Raw genomic sequence first — 24,035 nt, 5'->3', positions numbered from 1 at the left:
TCCGGATCGAAGAGGCGTGAAGATTTATCTTTCTTTCTCTCTTTTCTCTCTCTCAGATGAGCGACACTCGTTTTCCTCGTAATCGTGGCGGTCTCTTTGTACCCCTGCTGAAGAAGAAGAAAGAAGAAGCAAAGGGACTGGGCCGTGAAGAGAGACATGGGTTTGAGCTTAGTTTTAAGGAAAATGGGCTCACTTGGGTTAATTTCATGTCCTATTTATTATACGTGCTATAAAAGCGAAAAACTAAATGTAAATCAAGTAACATTTTTGTTATTTGGTTTATGATTGCATTGGAGCGCATATTCTAGCAGCGGTACTTGCGTAAGATCAAATTTGTTTTATTGGTCGAAAAGGAGCGACCACTAAAAATGTGTTGGCTGTATGTAATTTTAATATGGAATTTATCTATGCTCGAGTCGGTTGGGAGAGACAAGTTCATAATATATGTATCTTCTATGAAGCCATTGGAAAATATGATACACAATTTCCCCATCCTCCTTCAGATTCTTTAATTAATGATTTATGTACATCCATGTGTATCTTTGTGGTATACGTTAATTAAATTTACAAAATATGTAGAAAAAAATATTATTTAGTAGGTAATGTATCCAAATCCCATGGGTTACTTGGGGCCATATAAAGTAGTTAGATATCATTTGCTAGAATTTCGACAAGGTCCGTTATCAAGAAGTATTCAACTGTTCTCATTCCTTGCTACGCTCAAAAATTGAGCTAGCCTTCGGTGCATTAAAATAGAAATGGAAGATTTTAACTAATGTGCCAAGTTCTTCGTATAAAAAGCAAGTACATATGATCGTAGCGACAGTTCTTTGCACAATTTTTAACAAAGAAATCTTGTGCCTAAAACGTATTTTGAAATAACGAATTTGGATCGTGAGTATGGACATTCGATTGACCACGATGCCGTAAATGAGAAGGCGAGTGCTTCAAATGATAATGCATCTCCCGACATGGAACGTTTACGTGATAAGATAGTCACGAGTTTAAGAAATAATTAACGAGGTTTGTAATATCCAAGGATATCGTATTTTTTTTTTCCTCGAGACCTATGTAACCATGCTTATTATAATTAAATTACTCTTTTTTTGATTGAGAAAGATCTACTTCGATGTGATTTTTTTTATTATCAACATGTATGTCCTTTTTATTCTTTTCCCTCAATCGGTCTTGCTTTTATTTTATTTATTTTTAAGTTCATCAACCGCTAACCCCAACTAGTTTGGGATAAAGGTGATGTCGATGTTGATGTATGTCCCTTTTATATTACTCTCAATCAGAAAATATGAAAACTACAATCATCGTAGCTTTTGTATAAATTACATATGTGACCATGTTTATTATAATTAAATTACAGTCATTGTTTTTTATTACAATTTCAAACAAATTAAAGTTAAAATACTTAAATTGTTCACACCAAATGTCTTTCCAAATACATGTTTACCAAATAACATTTCCCCCAAAATTGCTTTCAAGTCTCTTTTCAATTGTAATTGATCAACCAATTTTTTTTTTTTCACCAAAGCCCTTTTAGCTAAAGGCCTTTGCATTTCCTCAAAAACTTTCCCCAAAAGCCGAACCAAACGCATCCGTAGCATCAAAAGCAGTGAATAAAATGGCAAGTGAATTTCCCATGCTCGCATAGATACCCTTCAAACCAAATGAGATTAAAGGGAAGTGACATAACTCTAGTTTTTACAATTACAAGCTAACAAGGATTCTGGCCTCACTACTGACTGGCATATTTTTCCAACTGACGATAAACCGATGACTAGTTTCAAGATTGGCAGGTCTGTTTGGCTGCTCCAGTGGATTCAACGGATGTTGTCCCCTTCCGAGGTGGATGCAAAATTGTCGATTGTAAATAATTCCCTCACACAGTAAGGGATGCACCATTGTCTGCCCCTGTAAGATTCAGTATCATAGCAGCAGCCTTCGCAGCCCTAAAATTCATAAGCACCCAATGCCTTATTGCCTTGTTAAGTAAAGCAGACAAAGAGACGCAGAAAATATGAACAGACACCCACATGCCAACCTTTAAATCACTTTAATCCGCTTGCTCCTGATCAACTAGAGAAAAATCACAATCTAAGCAGGCAGCATAGACGTGGAGTCATAAGTTTTGCTACTTTCCCCTACATTCACTTGCCCCAAAGCGAACAGATTAAGCCAATAAACCACGAGTTCTCAAGAAAGACTTAAATTGGACAGATTAATGATCTTGGCCTTTCTGAAATCAACTCTTGCTGCTACTTCCAGTCAAGTGAAATTGAAGAACCTTCAACAGCCATGTTGATCCTCATAAGAGGAGGGCCTAGAGGCTAGATTGATATGAGAAGGTTCTTGAGTGACACTTACACAATTAATGAACAAAAGATATTGTAGCAAAAAAGGAATAGTGATGTTATTATCTAACTGAACAGATGGGCAATTAGAAGATGACAACCAAAAGCACTACGCTCAAATAGACAACCCGATTTCATCAAAAGAGTCTCACTCTAAAGCTAAGAAAATTATTTGCTTGATGGAGGTTCTAGCAAGCAGCAGTAGCACACGATCAGCTTGAATGTATCCATTTTTTATAGAGACGAAATGAACCCACAGACAAAAGTCAAATCCTAAATTAATTTTGTCACACGACGGGAGTAAGCACATACCATGCATCAGGTGCCTGATATAGGGAAGCAGAATTGCCAAAGCAGGAAGCCAGCATATCAGTGTTTATCACGCCGGGATTAAGCGCAACGACTGCCATCCCATCAGGCAATTCCTTTGCAACCGATTTGGTCAAACCCTCGACTGCCCATTTCGATGCACAATAAGGGGCAACCTTGCAAGACAAAACTCAAGTGGTATCAAGGATTACGACCCAGTTGCCAACGTCTCTCTTTGGAGGGAGTCATGCATAAGAGCTGGGATTTGTTTGAGAAATTCCGAGTTCTAGTTAGGAAGAAGGTAGTTAGAAGAGGATGCAATTGGATGGCAATACAGAAGGAGCATCTCCTAGAAACGTACCAGAGCAGCACCCGACCTGCCCCAGCCTGAAGACATGTTGACGACGATGCCATGCTTGCGCTGAATCATGGGAGGGAGAAAGTGACGCAGCATGTTGGCGATACCTTTGACATTGGTGTCAATGACGGCGTCGAACTCATCCACCGGGACCTCCCAAATCTTGTTGTTCTTGTTGATGGTCCCGGCATTGTTGACTATGATGTCCGGAACGCCCTTCTTGTCCATGACCGCGCGCGCGAGCTCCTCGACGCTGCCGTTTGATCTCTGGTAGTGGAAGAAGGGTGGTGAGTGGAAAGGGCATCCCGAACACCTAAACCCTAGTCAGTCGGTGAATGGGAAAAGGGAAACTTAGGGGAAAGGAGAAGCGAATACTAACGACGTCGACGTTGAGGAGGAGGTGAGGGGAATCGGTGGTGGCGTCGTCGGAGGAAGAGAGGAGGGAGCGGAGGGAGTCGAGCTTGTCTTGGGAGCGGGAGCAGCCGATGACAGAGTGGCCGCGCTTGGCGAGCTCGAGGGCGAGGGCCTTGCCAAGGCCTTTGCTCACTCCCGTAATCAGGACGGTCCGCCCTCCACCGCCGCCGCCCCGGCTCGTCATCAGGTTCCACGTCGCCGTCGCCGTCGCCGTCATAGGGGTCGCCGTCGCCGTCGCCGTCATTGCAGTGAAGTTGCCCACCTATCTTTCCAATCTTAGCGCAGCGCAGCAAGAGGCACAGCCATCGCGTTTTCCTATAAAGCCCAGGCCCGATAGAATTAGAGCCCGGTTAGGTTAACGAACGCCCTGCTTTCGCTTTCACATTCTATTCCTACAATTAGCTTTCTTTTTCCTTTTTTTTTTTTTGGGGGGTCCTCGTTGATTGAATTCTGGAACAATGTCGTACAAAAGGGGAAGAAAACAGTCTGATTTGCCAATATATTGGCAATGACAATTAAGCGGGAAATAAAACCAGATGAAATAAAACCAAACCAAACAAAACAAAGTGAAGATGAAGATGAAGATGAAGATGAACGACGGCCCCCCTCTTCCCCCCTTCCTCATCCATCGATGGAAAACTCAGTTCGCGTGAAGCTTGGGGTGATGATGAGGATGATCGCGGACGTGGAAACAAGGGCAGAAGCAGCGAAACACATGGATCCCCAACTGAACCGCGCACCCAAACATTCCACCCCTACTCGCGGGGAGCGTCGTAAGATCCGGAACAGCTTCATCCTCGGGTGGCTGCTGCGGACACTGATAGGCGAAATTGAAGCGTTGCTCGTGGTCCTCATGCTCGCGCTGGAGGATGAGCCATGGTGGCAGAGGGGGAGCAGAGGGCGCAGCACTAGGAGCCCAGTATGCAGACGACGATGAGATTTTGATTTCAGTTTCGGTTTCGGTCTGCTTTTCGATTTCAGCCCAAGGCATGGGGAGGAGAGGGCAGCAATCGCCGCTGCTAATAATGAGAGTGGTCGTGCTCGTCCTGCGCTGCAACTTGCTCCTTTTCTTCTTGGTCCACAACTTCAGTTTCTTCACCGCCTTCATCATCTTCATCGTCCTCCCCTCCCTCTCTCCCTGCTCTCTTCTTCCTAAATATTCTTATTATAAAGAGAGGCCCGGCCCTCCTCCTTTTTCCTTTTTTCAAAGCTGTCGACCGTTGCCCCACCGCCCCTTCCCTGCACGACATCTCCAAAATGCTTCGTCTCGAGGCATCTAGTCTGACTCGAGGGTGAGCAATTTCGCATTTCCGTCCTATTCGATTCTTTAATTTTTAAGATTTAAAATTTATCATCCACATCTCGAAACCTCGAACTTGACGCGACTAGTATCCTGTCTTGTGATATAGTCCGACTAGATTCGAGTCATGGAGCTTGGCTCAATTACAATTAATTTATAAAGAAATTTAAGTTCAGTCTTTCAAAAAATTAAATAATATAAATATATGATGTTATATTAGAATATCTATATTTAATTATAGTTAGTAAGCATGCATTCTTTTTTTAAATAAGAAGATAAATTTGATTAGGTTCGATCATACACACAAACTTGGCGAGCTGAGAATTGGCAAAGCCTAGCTCGACCTAAGAGTTTAGAAGAATTTTGTTGTTACAAGATATGCATGAATAGTGTACGTGCATCATAAAGCGAGCATAAGTTTCACGTTTATAAGTTCTTATGCAAAGACAATGAAGAGACATAAAAAGAGGCGAGAAAATATTATTTTTTTAAGACTATGATATGCATAGCAACGAGTGACATATAATTATAGGATTAATTCTCTGGTGATGTGATTTTTTTTTTAATGAAACATGCTTTTAACCTCTTAAATAAAAAAGCTTTCTAATTTTTAATTTTTTTTGGAGGTTATATACCAAGATGTCATATTGGGTCATCAAGGGTGAATTTGTCAAAAAAAAAAATACGAGATAAATTAATTACGGATAAGTGTATTAGATGTATTAAAACTTATCATGATAGTGTAATTTAGTTCTAAGATTTTCAAAAAAATACAATTAAGTTCTAAAACTTGTTACGAAAATGCGGTTGAATCCTAAAATTTTTGAAAAGTGCAATCAAGTTCTAAAATTTATCAAATTAATTCAATTAAGTGCCTCAATTAATTACAATTTTTTGAAAGTTTTAGGATTTGATTGCACTTGATTGATCGTACTTTTTAAAAATTTTAGGACTTAATTGCATTTTTCTGTTACACTTGCCCCCCAAATTAATAGAGGAGTTTGAACCGATCAAATTATGGGGACCATTTTGTAATACTTTTTTTGATTGCGTCGCGAAGGAAAGAAGAGGAACGAGGGAGAGTGACGATGGCGCCTTAGGTTTCAAAATGGGTCTCAATCATCATCCATCAGTCAATTAGCAGAAGAGAGAGAGAGAGAGAGAGAGAGACGATGATCCTGCGGACTCCTCCACCGTCGAAGAAGCAAAGGCTCGAAAACAGAGCCGCCGACGCTAGCCCTCCCGTCGGGTCCGGCCGCCAGCTCGTCATCTACGAGGAACCCCCTGATGTCGATCCTGATCACCCCTCTTCCTCCTCCGACCACTTGCTCTGCACCTATCAATGTCGCCAAATGGTCCTTCCCTCCTTCCCTCTTCTCTCGCTTCTCTCATCGACTCGCTGCTCACACTCTTCGTTTTCCCTTCTACTTTTGCCACAGGTTAAATCGGAGTTCTTCGACGCCTTGAGCAATGCGGAGAAGCAAGCCCGCGATTATCAGTCCCAATTCCAGGCTTTGAACGACGACTTCCTCAAAGCTGGTTCTTCCTCTTCCCTTTCTCACCCTTAGGTTTTTCCTATTCTTAATCGTGCTCCGTGATTTGATCACCATGCGCCACTTATCACCCGCGTGAAGCAAATTTGCCCAAATTCTCTTTTAAGCTGCGTTTTATTTTGGAAACTTCTCTACGGTCTTTGACACCCGGTGAGATGATACAATCGGTCCACACTTTGAATCTACTGATGCCCGCCTTTTCTCTAGTGGTTACCTATGTACTAGTGTTTCAGTGTATTGGGATTCTCACATGTAGTTAGCTTGAGTTATTGCTGTAACTATTGGCAAATCCTACAGCTACTTGAAATTGTGATTTTTACTTACGCTTTATGAGGATGATATGTCTTATGCTGTGTTATCTTCTATCCTGAATTCTGACAGATTCCGAGAGAAAGAAATTGAGGGAACGGTTGTTGTATGCTGAACAAGAACTCGCAGCTGCCAGAGGACGTGAGCAGGCACTGCAGGAGCAACTTTTTAAGGAAGTCCGTGATTCCCAGGAACGACTGAAAAAGCAGATTCAATCGCACAGTGAAATGGAGGTGAATCTCTTTGCCTTTGTGATATGCATGATATGTCTTCTTAGTATTTGACTAGGCAATTTGCTTTGAGGCTTGTCTTATGTTGGACTAGGACAGCTTAAATATGTGCATGTCTTAAAATTCACTGCTAGTGTGGAGCTACATCTTACTAAATTGATTCTAAGCTCTTTGGCTGAATTTCCTACTCTAGTGTCTTTCTTTGTGTATGTAGTTTGTAAACTGCTGTTTAGGATGCAACACTCATCAATGGGGATTTGTGATGGTTTCATGATGCCGCTTTCTTAAAAGTTTTAGCAATGCAACAGATTATCTACTCCTGCTATACCATCTAATGTTGACGAATGCCTGGTATTTGGTTTGGTCGAGGCCAAATTTTTCCTTACTCCAGCAAGCTACTTTTTTATTGGAATTAGAGCAGCCTAGTGGAAATTTTTCTTGGAATGAATGTGTGGGTACTATGCCATCATCAGTGAACTTGTATGTCTGGCTGATTTTAGTAGAGGTCAGTGTGAAGGGGCATAAGTCCAAGACTCCACTGGCGGAAATGAAGACTCGGCACTCCACATTCTTACATGTCTTGGATGCCTGAGTTTTTGCCCCATATTTAAGACTCGCCTCTTGTCAAGGGAATGGAATAATCATTTGACAGACCCCTAAAAGATGCTGATCTGTGTACATATAAGTAGATTTTATGTCAAAAGGTAATTCTCCTTGACATTTTGACTCCTACTCACTAAGAACTTAATATGGCAACTACTCTAGGAACTTTTTCAAAGATGCTTCTATGAAGATTAAGTGCTATGATTCGAGACCCAGCCAAAAATACTGTTCTTTCTTTTTGTGTTCTTGTAATGTCCTTGTTGATTCTTGGAAGAAGCAAAGATCCACAACTGCATAGATTCACATTAGTTAAGTGGCAGGGAATGATGCCCATGCTCTGTCTGAGTACTTTAAATGGTCGGGCATTTTGATTTTTCTGGAGTACAAATAAGTTGGCATCTTAACTGAGTATTGCTTCATGATCAACTCAATTCGTTTTGATGTTTTTGTTGTACAGTTAAAGATGCAAAATGAAATGAACCTTCGAAAGAACGCCGAGTTGTTAGCTGCTTCTGCTAAAGACAAAACAAGTCTTTCGGAGGGAAAGTTAAGTCGTCTCGCTGAAGGTACTGAAAGGGAGAATAAGAGTCTCTGCAATGAGCTTCTGCAAGTGCAAAGGGAATCAAAACTTTCTATTTCCAGAATAAGTGCAGATGTGAGAATCTAAATTACTTAATTGGTTTCGGTCTCTTGTATATAAACATCTTTGTAATTTTGTTGAGAACTTGTGCCTTTAGCTTGAAAAAATGGAGTGCAGAGCTGTTAATGCAGAGAAACAATCAAACTTGCTGAAAGAGCAGCTAGAAGAGCTTAGGAAGCAACTCAATGAGGTAGAGACCTCTCTCTCTCTCTCTCTCTCTCTCTCTCTGTAATTCTATTAACATATCGATCATGTTAGGTAATGTCAAGACACGTCCTCTATTTTGGCATTTCTATTATCTAGTTTTTCATTCGTTCGTTCATTCATTCATTGCTTCTTTCTTCTTTTTGTTGTTCGAATATCTGGAAGTGGCTTTTCATGGTTTTCCAATCTAATCTTTGCACAAGAACTTTTGTGACTATGCGATTGAGGATTGTTATTTTTTACAATGGAATCATTAAATTTTACCCTGCTGAAGGCTTATGTTCTTACCAGTGCTTGCACCAGAAAAGTGAGGCGGAGAAAAAGTTATCCTCTGTCACCTTTCAGGAATCAAGTTCAAATGAGACCACAATTTTGGTAAAACATCTACAAGAAGAGCTAAGAAATTGTGTAAGTTGTTCTGCTAGTATTTGCTTCTGGACTTTTACGTTGTTTAACCTATATTTAGGTACTAAGGACAACGCTTCTCATAACAGATCATCTCATGCGAGAAGTGGCTGCTGTGTGTTTATTGTGTAAAAATTCGCCGTCGATCTAAGCGATGACTAGTTAACTTCAAAATTCTTGCCTTGTCATTGTGCATTCAGACATGCTGCTGTGTATTTTGAAGGCTGTCGTCCTTTAGTTTTATACATCAGTTTCCTTGGCTGTTGGTGAATCTCATTGTTTGTTTAGGGGAAGGTTGATTAGAATAGCTGTCACGGTGAATGAGCTTTATCATGGTGCGAAGCCTCGGAACTCTATTAAAAAGATCCATCCTTAATGCCAACCTATCAAATGGTGCCATGTGGACGTTATGAGCTGCGAATATCCTAGAGAGAAAGGGGAAGAATGAGTATTTTGTAGTGGTAAGATGGAACAACATAATCAGTTGGACTCCAATGTCAATACATGTAATGTGGGTTCAGAATAAGTTTTGGCCTGGTAAACATGACAAGGTTCCTGATAATAATGCTTCGGGCCTAGTACAGCTTTTGTCCTCTAAATGCCAATGTTTGTGCGATTTGGTCCTCTAGTTTTATTTTGTCCAGTCAAGTCCCTTAACTGTCTCGAGTTGCGCAATCAATATTTTGTCAACCACTCTCACCAAAAGTGCAAATTAATTAATGATATTACTGATGTGGAAAAAAGAGGCATGCAATTTATAATGAGCAAACGTCAAACTTGAAGAAAAAGAAAAAGAAACGCTAATTTGCCTGTATTAGTCACAACAAGTAAAAAAAGTACTTGATTGCATGAATGGAGAAAGTTAGGGGAATTGATTGATCAAATTAAGGCGTAGAGGAACAAATCGCGCAATCAAGAGAGTTAGACGACTTGATTGAACAAAGTAAAAGTTAGAGGATCAAACTGTACAAACAATAAACTTAGAGGACTAAAATTTTACTTTATGCTAATGCTTATTTAACTAATGGTGATGTGAATCTGCTGATATTGTTGTTGTGGCAACTGTGTTACATATTCCTAGACCTTTTGATGGTTGTCGAACATGTATAGTTGCAACTACTGTGAATTGGCCAAGAAAGCTGCATAATGATCACACATGCTATGTCTGGGGAAAAAGTGAAATGAAAGGTACAATAGGAATTGAAATTGGAATAAAAGGGAGAGGAAGAAAGCGATATTGTCTTCTCACGTTTGAATAAGAGGAAACCACAAAGAAATGGAAATGGAGAAATCTAACTGTTGAAAAATCTAGTAAGTGGAAAAATTGTTTAGGATTTATTATATTGTCGTGTAGTCAAATACATTAAACCTGAAATGGTGATGTAAAATAATTTAATTATACGTCTGGAGGGGTGTGATAATGAGAGAAAGAAAGTGGAGTGCAAGAGAGTTGGGCCAGAAAATGCATTTTTCCATTGTTTCTAGAAAGAAAGATCTAATGGGAGAAGAATTTCAGTCAAAAAAGAATCCCATCGGCCCACCAAAACCATTCTCCTGTAGATGAGGGATTCCAACATTTTCTCCTGCTTATTGCCATTCAATTGAGATATAGTTCCATTTCCCTGAAACAGTTATTGTCTGAGGTTAACTAATTTACATACTTCCGTCTTTCACCAGGAGTCTGAAGTGCGGGAAGCAAGAAAACTGAAATCATCTCATGAGCACGTTGAGTTAATAAAGGAAAAGTTGTTGGAAGAAAGGCGCCGCCGTGAAAGGGCAGAATTAGACACATCTCAATTGCAGGATCTTCTGCATGATATGAAGAAGGTGGAGGAAGAGCTATGTTCCTGGAAGTTAACAATCAAGGACATTCCGGGTGTGTCGTGTCCTGATGACATCCCTCTTAAGTTTGCAGCTTTACAGAAGTACGTGAATTGCTTGTTTGATGTTTCTGAATATCTCAGCCGAATTCAATATTATCATAGCCTGATAGAAGTATCTAGATGAACTACGTTCACTTTTTGGCACGTCCATAATAATGAATTTTCTATTTTGCATAATGACACTGTGTCATGAGCTACTGTTCCTCTATTGATTGTTTGTTGGTATCTGGAAGCAGAGCATGATGCAGATTGCTCGCCATTAACTGCTACTTGGCGTCATAGATGCACTTATTCCATTTAGCTAAGTCTTTTAACTGGTGACAGCTACTCAGAGGAAGTGTGCTTTTGTGACTGGTTGCAACCTTTACATGGATCGTTCTATTGTGATGTGGCAATCAATCTTCGGAACCATGTGACTGGAGAACTCGCAAATCGAAGCAGAAATTTTAATGGGGATTCGGGGCTTTGTGTCATGTACTTCACACGATTATACTGCTGTTAATTGGTTGAGTGCATCACTTATGCAATGGATTGATCTTTGGAATAATATTTGATGAATAAGAAGCAATTGATGTTTAAAAAAATCTAACAGATGATGGCAGGTCTTTTTTTATTCAGTTAAAAAAGGTGGTGGTTCTATTTGTTGTCATTGTGGACTCTTGACCATTCTTATAAAGTACTACTTGTCAGCACCAGTGTGTTGTGCGGATAAAGGAAACATTGGGAATCAAAATTGTAATAAAGTTGAATGTGTCCATAAGAATGGTAATATATGTTTTTATCATCTTAGTTGTCTTGATGATTGTTGTAATAGTGTCACCATTAAAGTACCCGCAGTGATAGAAAATAATCTTTTGGCCAGAAAGTGGTCAGCAAGTATCAAATTGTGTCGTGCATGAATTAATCACGCTTTGGTGATGGCATATCTGTGTCAAATCTTACTTTTGTGCTAATGTCATGTTATATCAATCTAAATACCGTATAAAATATCAAACAAGTACTTATAGTTTCTACGTTTATATATTATTTCATTTTGATTTTCGCTTTTCTCTGTGCTCATAGTTCCCCATACAGAGGACTTTGTCCCACAGAAATTGCAAGGACCAATAAGGAGAGTAATCATGTATTGAAAGGGGAAATTATGATTTCATATTAGAGAAAAAGTTAAGCAAGATAAACGTGCTAAAGTTTTACTTGGAATCCAACTTCTTATGTTATCATTATTCTATCAACTACTTGTGCTTTTTGTCTTGTGAGGTCATGATCCCTTTCTGCATAAAAAATTACTGACCCTCTAATTAAATATGATTTTAATTGTTTCTATGTTTATCTAAAAAAAGTTCCATGCAAAACGGATGTCGCACCAGATATTAAGACAAATTCCTATTTATTATGGAAATGAAATGAAAAGAGAGAAGCTTGACATTGATAAGAAAGGGCGAGCCTTAGAAAAAGAGAACTTTGATTAGGAAGTTACGTAGGTCCACCCAAAACCTATCTCTATGCATTCTTCTGGTGAATGATCTTTAATATGGTTGTCATGCCCCTAGTGCCACATTCATCTCTTTTTGATTAGGAAGTTACGTAGGTCCACCCAAAACCTATCTCTATGCATTCTTCTGGTGAATGATCTTTAATATGGTTGTCATGCCCCTAGTGCCACATTCATAAATGCTTCTACCAATAGCAAATATTTCGTGAATCGATCTTCTTTAATAGAGGCTACCACTGGGGCTTTAATATTTGGCTATCTATGGCAAACTATGATTGAGGTGATTTGATTTCTTGTTTGGCCATTATTCATGGGTTGAATCAAGCATCTCCCTCTCTGACATTTGCAACGTCCTTGTAATTGCAGAGAGGTGATTGAGAGTACAATGAAGGTCAGTGAGGGAAATGCACGCTTGAAACAAATGGAGGTGGCATTGGACGAGGCAACACTTAGTAAGCAACGTGTTGAAACAGAGGCTGCGCTAGCGAGGCAGAAAGCAGAAGAATCTGTGGCAGAGATTAAGAGGCTTCAGTCAACAGTAAGTATTGAAGTTATTGCATCTTTATGTGTAGCAATTTTTTTATTGACATAACACGATTAACTTGAAACTAACATGCCATGACACATTCTGGCTTATCATTTATACTATTATGATACTGACATGGATAACAGGTATGCATTGCTGACCTTAGCCATCTTAAGTTGTACTGCCCTTTATGTACATTGTAATTATTGAGTTTGAAACCACAAAGCACAAAAGTAAGTGCCACTTCAGAATAAGAGAATTTTAACGAGAAACCTATGAAGGCAATGACTATACCATTATGATCTGAACAAAATGTAGAGTCAGAGGCTGGTAAAATAAGGACATTGAAACAAAGAAACTTGGTTTGGGAAACTGACTTAAGTTTTTTGTTCCTTTACATCTGATTTAAGATTACGAAAAGGGGGGGATCGTGTGTGACAAGATTCTAATGGATGGTTGCTTTTTTCAATTTGGGTATTTCTTTTACTAGAGTGTGAGTTCTCCCCTTTTCGTGGCCCTGTATAATGCATTTGAAAACAATAATAAGTGCGAAGGATGACTTTAGGCAAATTAACACATGCATAATCACTATCTATGAATGTGGGTAGGTCTATGTACGTACAAATGCTAGTAGCAATTTTAGACTTGTTACATTTCAGTCATTTCCTGGTGAAGATATGAGCTCAGCGGCTGCAAAGGCACTTAAATGCTGCCCAAGATCCATAATAATAGATTTTTATCTTATTATCAGGTGAATGCCTGCCTCTATACCTTCAAAACCTCTTTTATTCTTTCCAAGTCAACTGAAAAACAGGAGAGAGGTAGATTGTCTATTATTTTTCTTTTCGTTTCTATTTGTACCAGTTCTTTTCCGGCACGCAACTGGTAACTAACCTTAAAGGACCTAGTCTACTCCTAGATTCGTAGTGGTTTCTTGGGACGTAGGAAGTTGTTAACCAAGAGTATCCCTCTTCTAAGTAAGTTTGCAACCTTCAAAATCTTGCCTATCTCTATTCCTTCAAAACCTCTTTTATTCCTTTGTCTAAGTCAGCTGAAAAATGGGAGAGAGGTAGACTGTCTAGTATTTTTCTTTCCGTTTTTATCTGTACCAGTTCTTTTTCAGGCTCACCACTGTGTAACGAATCTGCCAAGACCTATGCTACTCCTACTAGACTTTTTGTGGTTCTTGGGATTTAGGAAGTTGTTTACCAAGAGTATCCCTGTTTTTGGTAAGTTTGCAATATTTAAAAGCTTCCACCACATTGCCGTTCGTCCAAAGAAGCAAACATTGGTTGGACTTGACTCTTAGCCCCTTCCACATCATTCTTTAAGGTACTAGAGCCAGTATGTTGCACAATGTTTCTGCATAAACAGAATGAAATTATACATGGCCCGAGACTTGTGAATGCACATGATAGCCAAATGTTGGGAAATCCAGCATCATAAAGTAAAGGATATGTACCTGCCTTGACTGATTATGATACTCATCTTAGCACTGTGAAGGGGAATAAGAAAACAGAATATCAAGATGAAATTTGATGTAACAGGTGGTATTCTGGAAACAGAAGCCTAGATGCAAAGTAGACTCTTTCTGACGTTCTCTTTTTTGGCGTTCTTAAGTTGACATTTGAAGTTTTGGCTTGTATTGTTGCTTTACCTTTTCCTGCTCTGTCTGATATTCATAAATTGGCTGTGATGAAGGTCTACGAGAATGGTGTATCTACTTTCAATTTGTTTTTCAGTATCTGATAAGACTTCATAATGCAGATTATTGGAGGTGGTTTGCAAGTTATCTTGTGGTTACATGACATTATTGTGATACATGTTATTTCCTATTTTCCAACACCTTCTGGTCATTCTCTTCTCTCCATATAGACACACCACTATGCATGTAAATGTTCTGTGCCCTTTCATAAGATATTGCTTTTCTATCACAGCTTGCAGCAATCATTGAGGAGCGGGATAAATATCAAACTCTTGTCAATGAGCTGAAGAAGCCGGAGAAAGATGAAACAGGGAGGAAAGTGGCAAATGTAAACTTCTTCAAACTGTGGTTCGCTGTCATTTTCGTCTCTCATTTAAATGCTATTGGCACATATCCCGATGATCCTTTATGTTCATATGGAACAGGAGTTGCAGTTGTCTCTTGCCAAGAAGGAATGCTGTATCAAAGAAATGGAGAGCAATTTAAATGAACAAAAGGAAGCTAATAATCAGCAAAAAGAGGAGATTAAGTTACTAAATGAGAGGCTCAATAATGAAGCAAGAAGGATAAAATCACTTGAAAGGGAGAATGATCGACTTAGATCAGAAATTTCTCTTTTGGAGTCAAAGGTAAGGTCTTTTAAGACCGTGTAAATTTGAATCATTTTCTGTTGGCTCAAATTTTTACTTTTTTAGAGTGAAGTATCTGGTTTTGCTAAAGGGTTCCCAAAGGATCTGTGATCTGGGCAATTGCCACACCATTTGTTTTTTGTGGCTAACATACTGCTACTTTTTGCTCTGTGGTTTTGTTTGCATAAGACTGGTGTCTCTATCTTTAATAGGTCCATATGCTTATACAGTTTGCATATGTATCTTAATTTGATGTATTTATCAGAAACAGTGAGAGCTTTGTGTGCTGAAGTAGCTTTTGCTAGGTTGGTGCTGGCCTCACCCATGACAGTCTCGAGCCTGCATAAAACAATAATAGATGTGAATTTACAATCCTGCAGTTGTTGTGGATATTTCTGTGACCTACGTAGATTTTGAGCGCTAAAATAAGGAAATATATCCTGGCATCTTTTTGTTTTTTGGTAAGGAGTATATCCTGGCATCTTTAAGTGGCCAAAATAAGAATAAGTGTCATCCCATCAGGGAATTGCTTTACCTACAGGTATTGGTTTTGCTTGCATCTATATAAATGTTGTATCCCTGGAGGAATCTAATGATGCGTTGGTTCATCTTTTATGATCAAAGATCTGGTTTGACTCGATGAAAGCCTTCACATAACTCATTTTTGCTTCTTTCTTTTTTATATTTGTCTATTTCTTTGCTTGACTAACAACATGTCTGCCTTTTCTGCAGCTGGGTCATGGTGATTTTTCTGCCACAAGTACAAAAGTTCTGCGCATGGTGAATACTCTTGCAGTTGATAATGAGGCAAAGCAAACCATACAAGCTTTGCAAATGGAGTTGCAGAAGACGAAGGATAGGTTGCAAGCTGTTGAAGAGCTCAATAATCAGCCAGGTACTAATTCTTCATTGAGAAAACCATCTTACTGAAAGCATTTGTTGATTTCGGTGGATTCGACTTATGAGTCAAGACTTGGGACTTGGCCTATCTGATTTTGGCAAAGAAACTTACTCTTGAAATTAGAGAGAGGAATTCGATGGTTTAGGCATATTTATGAGTCTAAACTATCGAAGAGTTGGGGTGAAGGAGAGCAGTAATCTCTTCATTTCTCTCTCTGAAGCTATTATCTTGACTGTTTAGGACTATGTAGCAAAAAAGAACAAAAGTATAAGACAACATGCCAATATTGTCCGGAGTAATCTGACCAAAGGATCCACTGGTTCCCTTTAATCCACATCATATAGTTTTTCCAAATGTATTTCTGATGCTTGTTGCCTATCTTGCTTGGGATTAGGTGTATCAATTCATTTGTTTGACCTGTGTAAACAGTACTCAATAGTCTTATTTGATGAAAAGAACGACATACATATACATATTAGGGTAAACTCCCAAAAACCACAAAGACCATTCTACACTATTAACTCTTTAGCACTCCCCCTCAAGCTGGAGCATGGATATTAAACGTGCCCAGCTTGTTACGTATATACTTAACCCTACTACTCCCTAGAGATTTGGTGAAAATATCAACCAGTTGTTCACCGATCCTAATGTAACCAAAAGAGATAACTCTAGCTTGAAGCTTCTCACGGACAAGATGGCAATCAACTTCAATATGCGTGGTATGCTCATGGAATACTGGATTAGAAGCAATATGGACAGCCGCTTGATTATCGCACCACAACTCCATTGGTGCATGATCTTTGAATCCAAGTTCAACTAATAGGCGACGCATCCAGATTAACTCACAAGTAGCTTAAGCCATAGCTCTGTATTCCGATTCCGCACTTGATCTAGCCACAACACTTCTCTTCTTACTCTTCCAAGATACTAGGTTTCCTCCCACAAAGGTGCAATAACTTGATGTAGATCTCCTATCTATAGGAGATCCCGCCTAATCAAGATCCGAGAAGGCTTCCACCCTTACGTGACCACGATCCCTATAAATGAGACCACAACCTGGAGCTTTCTTTAGGTATCTCAGAATTCTGATTACGGCATCCCAATGTGAGGTACGGGGGGAAAGACATAAAGCGACTCACAACACTCATTGGAAAAGAAATATCAAGTCGTGTGATAGTTAGATAATTTAGTTTTCCAACAAGCCTTTGATACCTTTTCGGATCATCTAATAGTTCACCATCCTCTGCCGTCAATTTCGAGCCCACTTCCATTGGTATATCCAATAATTTAGCTCCTTGCATGCCCGTCTCATTAAGCAAATCTAGAACATACTTCTGTTGTGAGATATGAATACCTTCTTCGCTCGTGCCGCTTCGATACCCAAGAAATGTTTAAGTGATCCCAAATCCTTTGTATGAAACTAGCTGTTGCAAATGCGTTTCAACTCTTTAATCCTTATAGAATCATCTCCAGTTATGACAATATTATCCACATAAACTATAAGAAATATCCGACCCGCTTCGGAAACCCAGAAAAGCATTGAATGATCTCCAGTACATCCGCATAGTTCAACTAGAGTACCGCCTTAGTAAACTTCCCGGACTAGGCTTTGGGAGACTGTTTCAAACTATATACACATTTTTGTAAGCGACGTACATGGCCGGACTCTCCTTGAGCAACAAACCCGTGTGGTTGCTCTATAGACACCTCTTCCTACAAATCGCCATGAAGAAAGGCATTTTTAACATCAAGCTGAAATGGAGGCTAACTAGCAGAAGCAACCAAAGAAAGTAAAAGACAAACATAGGTCATCTTAGCCACCGGAGAAAAGGTATCATCAGCTGTTGTGCCTTTGTTTGCACCTCGAGCGGCAAGAACTGAGTAAGTCTGAACCAGCGACGTCAGAAGTAATCGTGTGACCACCGAGGAGTAGTCGCACCTCAACCGGAGACGTCGAAGTCGCCGGAACTCGGGTCACCGGACCTGGACTTAGTAAGGCAACCACCGGAAGGGAGTCACTGGACCTGGACTAAGTCAGGCGACCACTGGAAGGGAGTCGCTGGGCCTAGGTGACGTCGGAAAGGGGTTGCCGGGCTTGGGCGACGTCAGAGGATGTCGGGTCTTGGGTCTCCTGGCCTGGGTGACTCGGATCTGGGTTCCTCTGCTTTTGAAGATGCCTGTTGACGCTGGATCTGGTGGTGTTTTGGTGGTTGACGGTGATGGAAATTAGTTCTAGGGTTTAGAGATTAATTTGGCTCTGATACCATGTAAACAATACTCAATAATGTACTAGAGTAAACTCCCAAAACCTGCAAAGACCATTCTACCCTTTTTACTCTTTAACAACCTGGAAGCTTTTTCATGGACTCTCATTATACTTTCTAGTCCAAAGGCATATTGTTCCTGGTGAAATGATAGTCTAGTGTTCTTAGTGATTGAAATCAAATGTCAATGACATGATTGCAAAATGCATCAAGATTTAGTTGCTACAAGTGAAATTTATCCTTGTAAAACTTCGGTAAAAATTCTACTTTCCATCCCTATATTTTGACCCCTTTTCTAGTCAAGTCCCTTTACCTTCAACTTGTGTAATTAGTCAATACTTTCACAAATTTTCTAATCAAGTGCTTTCAACACCAAATTTGGCCAAATCTGGTTGATGTGGATAAAATTTAGCCAATTTAGATGCCATCGTGGAAAACTTTATGGATTCCCACATAAATGTTCATGTTGGAAAAAGTTCACCCACGTCACAAACCTAAGGCCACGTTAGCTGGATTTGGCCAGAGTTGATGTTGGAGGGACTTGATTAAAGAATTTGTAAAAGTAGGACTTGATTAGACAAACGAAAAGTACAATGATTGTATTAGAAATATTGTGAAAGTATAGAGTCAAGGAGTAGATTTCATCCTAAAACTCATTTGCTCATAAATATCATGTAGGGTCTACAACCGATGAGGCTGGATCGAAGAACAAAGCAGTTCTTGTGTACGTTGTAAACAATTGGAACCAACTTGTCGATGTTTTATGCTGATTGAAGCACATAGACCTGTGTTTTTTGAAGGGACTTACATATAATTGAGATGAGGATTATTGGTTTTGTGCAAGAAAAATGGGTTATTATACATGTACTATATTTGAAAGTGACAATTTATTCAAAGGTATAAATATTGGCATAAGTGCCCTTGTGCTTTAAAGTTTATCAAAGCATTCAGAGACTGGTGGCAGATCTGCTGCTTTGGTTTAAGCTTTTCGGATCATTTTGTTAAATTATAAGCATAGTTGAGTGGGCTTTAATAATTAGTTTTTCTTCAATGACTTTCCTTCCCTCCGGAAGTGTAGTTTTTTTTTTCTTAAGAGCTTAATAACAGAGATTGGGAAAGAACTCCGCAATTGCATTCTGTTAATGGAGGAAAGTTTCTTGTTCGTTCCCCCCTAAAACAGATTGCTCTTCATTAAGAGACATTTTATTCCTCTACATCTAGCAAATCAATGACTAATTGGTGTCATGACCTCGATTAATTGTCAACTCTCACTCCTGCTGTTGTGGCGACATCAACCATTGCATAAATGTAGCTATTGCAATCGACATGCATTTCGGCTCTATGTAAAAGTTTATGTGTGAAATTTTGCATATAGTGACTCATCTCGTTTTATAAGTAACCTGGAACTACAGGTTCTTTCTTGCTAATGTTCGAGTTATTCCTCTCACCACTTCGGTCATTGTGGCACTGGTCTGCATCTCAGAAAATGGGATTGCTGATTTCACTTGAAAATGCTTCGGGGATCATATACATGTATATATATCCGAACATTAGATGCTGATGCAACAGAATGTAATGAAATTCATGCGCCTATTGCATTCCGTATGATGAAGTTTTGAGGTGGGCTTGTAAATGATTTTACATTATTTGAAAAACTATAGCTTGTTGTTACACTAACTTGTTCTTATTGTGTTGCTGCACGTGTAAACTGTAGGCAATGCTGCAAAATCTGTTGATTGCCAAATATCTGAAAAGATAACTCAGCTGAAAGAACAAATTGCGACACTTGAGAAGCGTGAAGAAAGGTTTGTGCTACTTGATACATTGTTCTCAATATTCCATATATGATGTCTCATGGATGATACAATATGGCACAGGTACAAGACTGTCTTTGCAGACCGAATTTCAGTGTTTCGACGGGCATGTTGTGAGCTTTTTGGTTACAAGGTACCTTTTCTGTACTTGTACCCCTGTTTTTCAAGTGACATATGGCGGCTGACTTCTTGGTAGATTGCAGATGGCTGTAGAAGCTTTCACAGATTAGGATATTGATTAGTGGGGGCTAGCCATAAACAAGTCGTACTATTATAAATTAGTCCCTGTGAACATTTTAACATTGTCTCACTTTGACGTGGATGGGGAGAGGATATATGGGAATTTGGAAGGGAGGCGAGGGAGGCATGTGAAAGTATTTTCTTCACAGGAAAAGTTATGCATTAATCTGTAGAAGAGTTTCATCTCATTATTAAAAGATGAACTGTAAATAAACAACAGCATCCAATTGTCAGAAAAAAAAAAAAAAATTGGTATCGGGGTTTAGAATTCTTTACCTCCAGAATTGAAGATATCATATTTAGGGCTTGGTCATGTTCTGCGCTTGGTTGAACTGTATGAAGAAGTTTCTGAGCATTACATCTTGTTGTCTGTCTTTCCAGAATTTCCAGGAGAGTGGAAGTTTTGTTTTAATGACAGATGTTATTTTCTTTGAATGAGCACTTGGACGAGATTCTTATTAAGAAAAGTGTTGACTTCACATTCTAGAGTCCCAATTAGTCTGATGCTCTCTCCTTCTGGGCCTCTTTCCATAAAAGAAAAACTTGAGATATGTAAATATTTGAAAGACAATGGAAAATCATATCAGGGATCGAGCTATCAGAATAGGTAGACCTGAAAAACTTTCATTTCGGATGCTCTATTTGCTAAGAGAAGTGCTAATTAAAAGCATAAGAGGTCTCATTAATTTGGACTGCTAAATTAACAATAATGCCAAAGTGATGTCCATCTAAATGCTCAATTTGACTGAGTCTTAATTTCACTTACAATGGAGTTATGTTATCTGTGGAGTCAAAGTCGTCATAGCAAAAGGTAAATACATTGTGTTGAACTTTAAAAGATGCTCCAGAAAGTTCGATTTTTGAGTTAGGAAGCTGAAATTGGATTATAAAGCATTGACAGGTCCGTCACTAAACACAATTTGGGAAAGACCTTTGTTTGACTTTTGATGTTCAAGACATTGGAAATGTGTAAGTATACTACACATGAATGTTGATACGATAGTGTTTCCTCTGGTCCAACATTTCACCAAGGAATTCTAGTTTGTCGCGAATTTTTTGAATTGTGTTACAAACTTGTAAATATGCTTTTGCTCTTTCTATGTGCCTGCTTTTGTGGGGGATGTTTGAACACTACGGAATATTATGAAGCATATTCATAAATGTATGGAGTTTTGGCCTTTTTGTCACGCGTTTCTCCTTTCCATTGTTCGCCCTTTTTGGTGCTTTAGATGCTTGCATCTTTTTCAAAATGCTCAATGCATGTCGATTTCATTCAGAAAATGAAAGGCACATGTACATCATTTATTCGTACTGTTACCTCCATATTCTTGAGTTTCCAATCGTTTCAATGTGTTACACAAGTGATGGTATCCATATTTGTGTTCTTCCATAATGTGGGAACACGGGGATATATGGACATGACATCCGAAGAATTGGATGTTCTTGTGGAAGTGCTTTCTGAAAACTGTAATTTGGTATCTGATCCATGCTTTTGGCTTTATACTTGCCGTATGTACTTGAAAAATAATCTGTTTGTGAACTTCTCAGAAGGATGTATTCAACACTGTCCCCTCACCCCCAACCTAAGAAGAAATAAAAGATCTGTAGTAATCAGATGAATTCGAACTAAAGTTTACTCAAAGTTTACATTTGACCACTTCGTGTGCCAACTATCAACTGTGGTCAATCGAATGTGTTCATGTAATAATATGAGAAACTACCGATGGCAAAGCAGATTGGTAGCTGTGATCAAAATTTAGTTGCAAGATATATGTACAGACATATGAAACGTTAATTCATCATGCTAATTTTTCATGAAAGTGAAGATTGTGTATGCATACTGAAGTTAATATGAAACCAGTCTTTTAAGTTAGTCTCCCAAGCCTTTTTCTTTTTCTTTTTTTTTCCTCCTGAAAAATGTTTAATTTCAGGATTAGAACAGGTTTTAAGAGCTTTTTCAAACCTATCAAAACCAGTACTTAGTTTTTGGTTTTCCTTTCGGATAATGTCTTTTGTAGTTGACCCTGTATTACAGCTTATTAAGTTCTGCAGCTTCCATATATTCTGCTTTTACACTGGAATATTGGTAAGTTCTGCAGCTTCCATATATTCTGCTTTTACACTGGAATATTGATTAGACACGTCCATTTCAAATTAGTTACTTTTTAATGAGAAGTAGACTAACTGAGTTTAGTATCTTGGTCTTGGTTGGTAGATATATCTAGTGAGTTTGACGTAAGATGGTGCCTGCGAAGTTCACCAGTTCCTATGCTCAGTTATATGGACATGCTGCCTTGACATCTGAATTTTACTTTTGGCCAACATTTTGAGATCTGTTGTGGAATTTTGTGTTTTGTTATTTCTTTATGTTAATTTGTTGGCAGATTGTAATGGATGAACACCAGCGTTCCAATGGCATTCCAGTAACGCGTTTTACCCTTCTATCAATCTATGCCCAGAATGATGAAGAGAAACTTGAGTTCGAATATGAATCTGGCAATGTAACAATCTTGGTAAGCTGTTGAACTTTTAATGTCTTAGATAACTGTCAACAATGGCAAATGGATATAGTTGATTACCTTATTCAAGGCAACTCTTGATGGGATGTTGGTTGTATTCTTGTACTCACCTTTGGAGCATAATAGGGAGCATACTGTAGATCTGTTCATGCATTAATCCATTTTTTGAGTTTTATCACCAAATAACCTGTGTGCCATGATGCTGTCCCTCTGTGATAGGCTAATAGAAAAATTGAAAGGATGAGACTTCCACTTTATCGCCCCTTCTTTTTGGCCAAGCAAATTCCTTAAACTGCATCTTTAGTGCCATTTGGACTGCTGTTTGTCTTAATGGTTTGTTTTCACCAGTCTTGGCTTCACCACTCTCCCAAAGCGTATAAACCCGCTTCTCTTGGGTTGCCCTCAGAAATATGTCCCACTGAGCGTGAGCAATCATATGATGTGTGAGACTGTATTTTAGACTAGTATTTAAGACTGAGAAGACTATTTCTAGCCACTTCATAGCATGAACCCATCAAGTTGTACGAATGTGGGAAACACTTGTATTCAAGCACTTGCTGGCATGCAAACGTGTACTGTGCTGGTGACATACTGATTTGTTTGAAGTTCTTAAGAAAATCCAATGTGCTACCATAGAGATGTTACGGGAATATGTGGGATGTAAGGTATCTCATGTCTCTTCTTTCACAGGCAAATGATTTCTCCGCACATTCTGAGATATCACGTCAGGTACAGTACTGTATCTCCCTGTTCAAGTTTCTCCGTGTATGCTGAATGCTCCACTTTATTCTTTGGTTTCATGATTTCTCAGGGAGTTACGTGACATGAAATTCTTGTGTGTAGATTGGCATCTTCATTCACAAGTTGAATTCCATCCCAGCTTTCACTGCGAACTTAACAGTGGAGTCTTTCAACAGGCGAACCTTGTCCTAAAAACGGATTGTATACTGATTGAAGGACAATTTCGGTCAGTGATTTTTAGGCTTGAATACATTGGGTTGCTAGTTTCACCTACCTAAAAATAGCCATGTCAAGTTTTTGAATTGGTGCCCTGCACAACTGTTCGTATTGAGAATTTGGCTCAAATAGTCGGTGCATTATCCAGAGTTACGTTTTGGCATTGGACAAAATGGAAGGTGATTTATATTTTTAATGACGGGAAGTTACTGCTCGGTCACTATGCGGAGAGAGTATCAGGATAAGTGGAGTAACTTTCTTGTGGTGACTCTGCACGTGGACTTTCAAAGAATGATCAACATTCAAATTACTCCACCCTGCAATATTTAATTTAATGTTGAACTTGAGTTTAGGCTAACTTGTTCGTTGTACTCTTTAAATGCCAATTTAGTCCTGATCCTTATGGAAATTAACTCA

At 39.0% G+C, this 24,035-nt stretch overlaps 2 protein-coding genes across 2 annotated transcripts; one reads left to right on the top strand and one right to left on the bottom strand.

Annotated features, from left to right (window-relative positions):
• Window positions 1-1,623: 1,623 nt before the first annotated feature.
• LOC115747364 (NADPH-dependent pterin aldehyde reductase-like) lies at window positions 1,624-3,832 on the bottom strand. The gene is made up of 4 exons (XM_030683502.2): window positions 3,410-3,832; window positions 3,034-3,297; window positions 2,676-2,848; window positions 1,624-1,961 (listed from the first exon to the last, which is right to left on the bottom strand). Exons 1-4 carry the CDS (start codon window positions 3,686-3,688, stop codon window positions 1,892-1,894), a joined length of 786 nt encoding a protein of 261 aa, XP_030539362.1. The 5' UTR covers window positions 3,689-3,832; the 3' UTR covers window positions 1,624-1,891.
• Window positions 3,833-5,774: 1,942 nt separating this feature from the next.
• Window positions 5,775-23,814, top strand: LOC115747286 (mitotic spindle checkpoint protein MAD1). The gene is made up of 16 exons (XM_030683377.2): window positions 5,775-6,099; window positions 6,184-6,283; window positions 6,679-6,839; window positions 7,897-8,094; window positions 8,177-8,269; window positions 8,575-8,691; window positions 10,366-10,613; window positions 12,430-12,601; window positions 14,527-14,622; window positions 14,720-14,923; window positions 15,656-15,818; window positions 19,803-19,893; window positions 19,966-20,035; window positions 22,527-22,655; window positions 23,352-23,390; window positions 23,505-23,814. The coding sequence occupies exons 1-16, from the start codon at window positions 5,917-5,919 to the stop codon at window positions 23,592-23,594; spliced, it is 2,154 nt and encodes a 717-aa protein (XP_030539237.1). The 5' UTR covers window positions 5,775-5,916; the 3' UTR covers window positions 23,595-23,814.
• Window positions 23,815-24,035: the final 221 nt, after the last annotated feature.

Source organism: Rhodamnia argentea, chromosome 11 (assembly GCF_020921035.1).
Source record: "Rhodamnia argentea isolate NSW1041297 chromosome 11, ASM2092103v1, whole genome shotgun sequence".
NCBI classification, from domain to species: Eukaryota; Viridiplantae; Streptophyta; class Magnoliopsida; order Myrtales; family Myrtaceae; genus Rhodamnia; species Rhodamnia argentea.
This window is presented reverse-complemented; position numbering and strand designations above follow the sequence as displayed.

Bases quoted from the DNA above. Each gene is read 5' to 3' on its own strand.
- LOC115747286 (XM_030683377.2), top strand. From the start codon at position 5,917: ATGATCCTGCGGACTCCTCCACCGTCGAAGAAGCAAAGGCTCGAAAAC. The intron at 6,840-7,896 runs GTGAATCTCTTT...TTTGTTGTACAG, and splicing joins AATCGCACAGTGAAATGGAG to TTAAAGATGCAAAATGAAAT. The intron at 8,270-8,574 runs GTAGAGACCTCT...TGTTCTTACCAG, and splicing joins TTAGGAAGCAACTCAATGAG to TGCTTGCACCAGAAAAGTGA.
- LOC115747364 (XM_030683502.2), bottom strand. From the start codon at position 3,688: ATGACGGCGACGGCGACGGCGACCCCTATGACGGCGACGGCGACGGCG. The intron at 3,298-3,409 runs GTTAGTATTCGC...TTCCACTACCAG, and splicing joins TCCTCCTCAACGTCGACGTC to AGATCAAACGGCAGCGTCGA. The intron at 2,849-3,033 runs GTACGTTTCTAG...TTGTCTTGCAAG, and splicing joins GCAGGTCGGGTGCTGCTCTG to GTTGCCCCTTATTGTGCATC.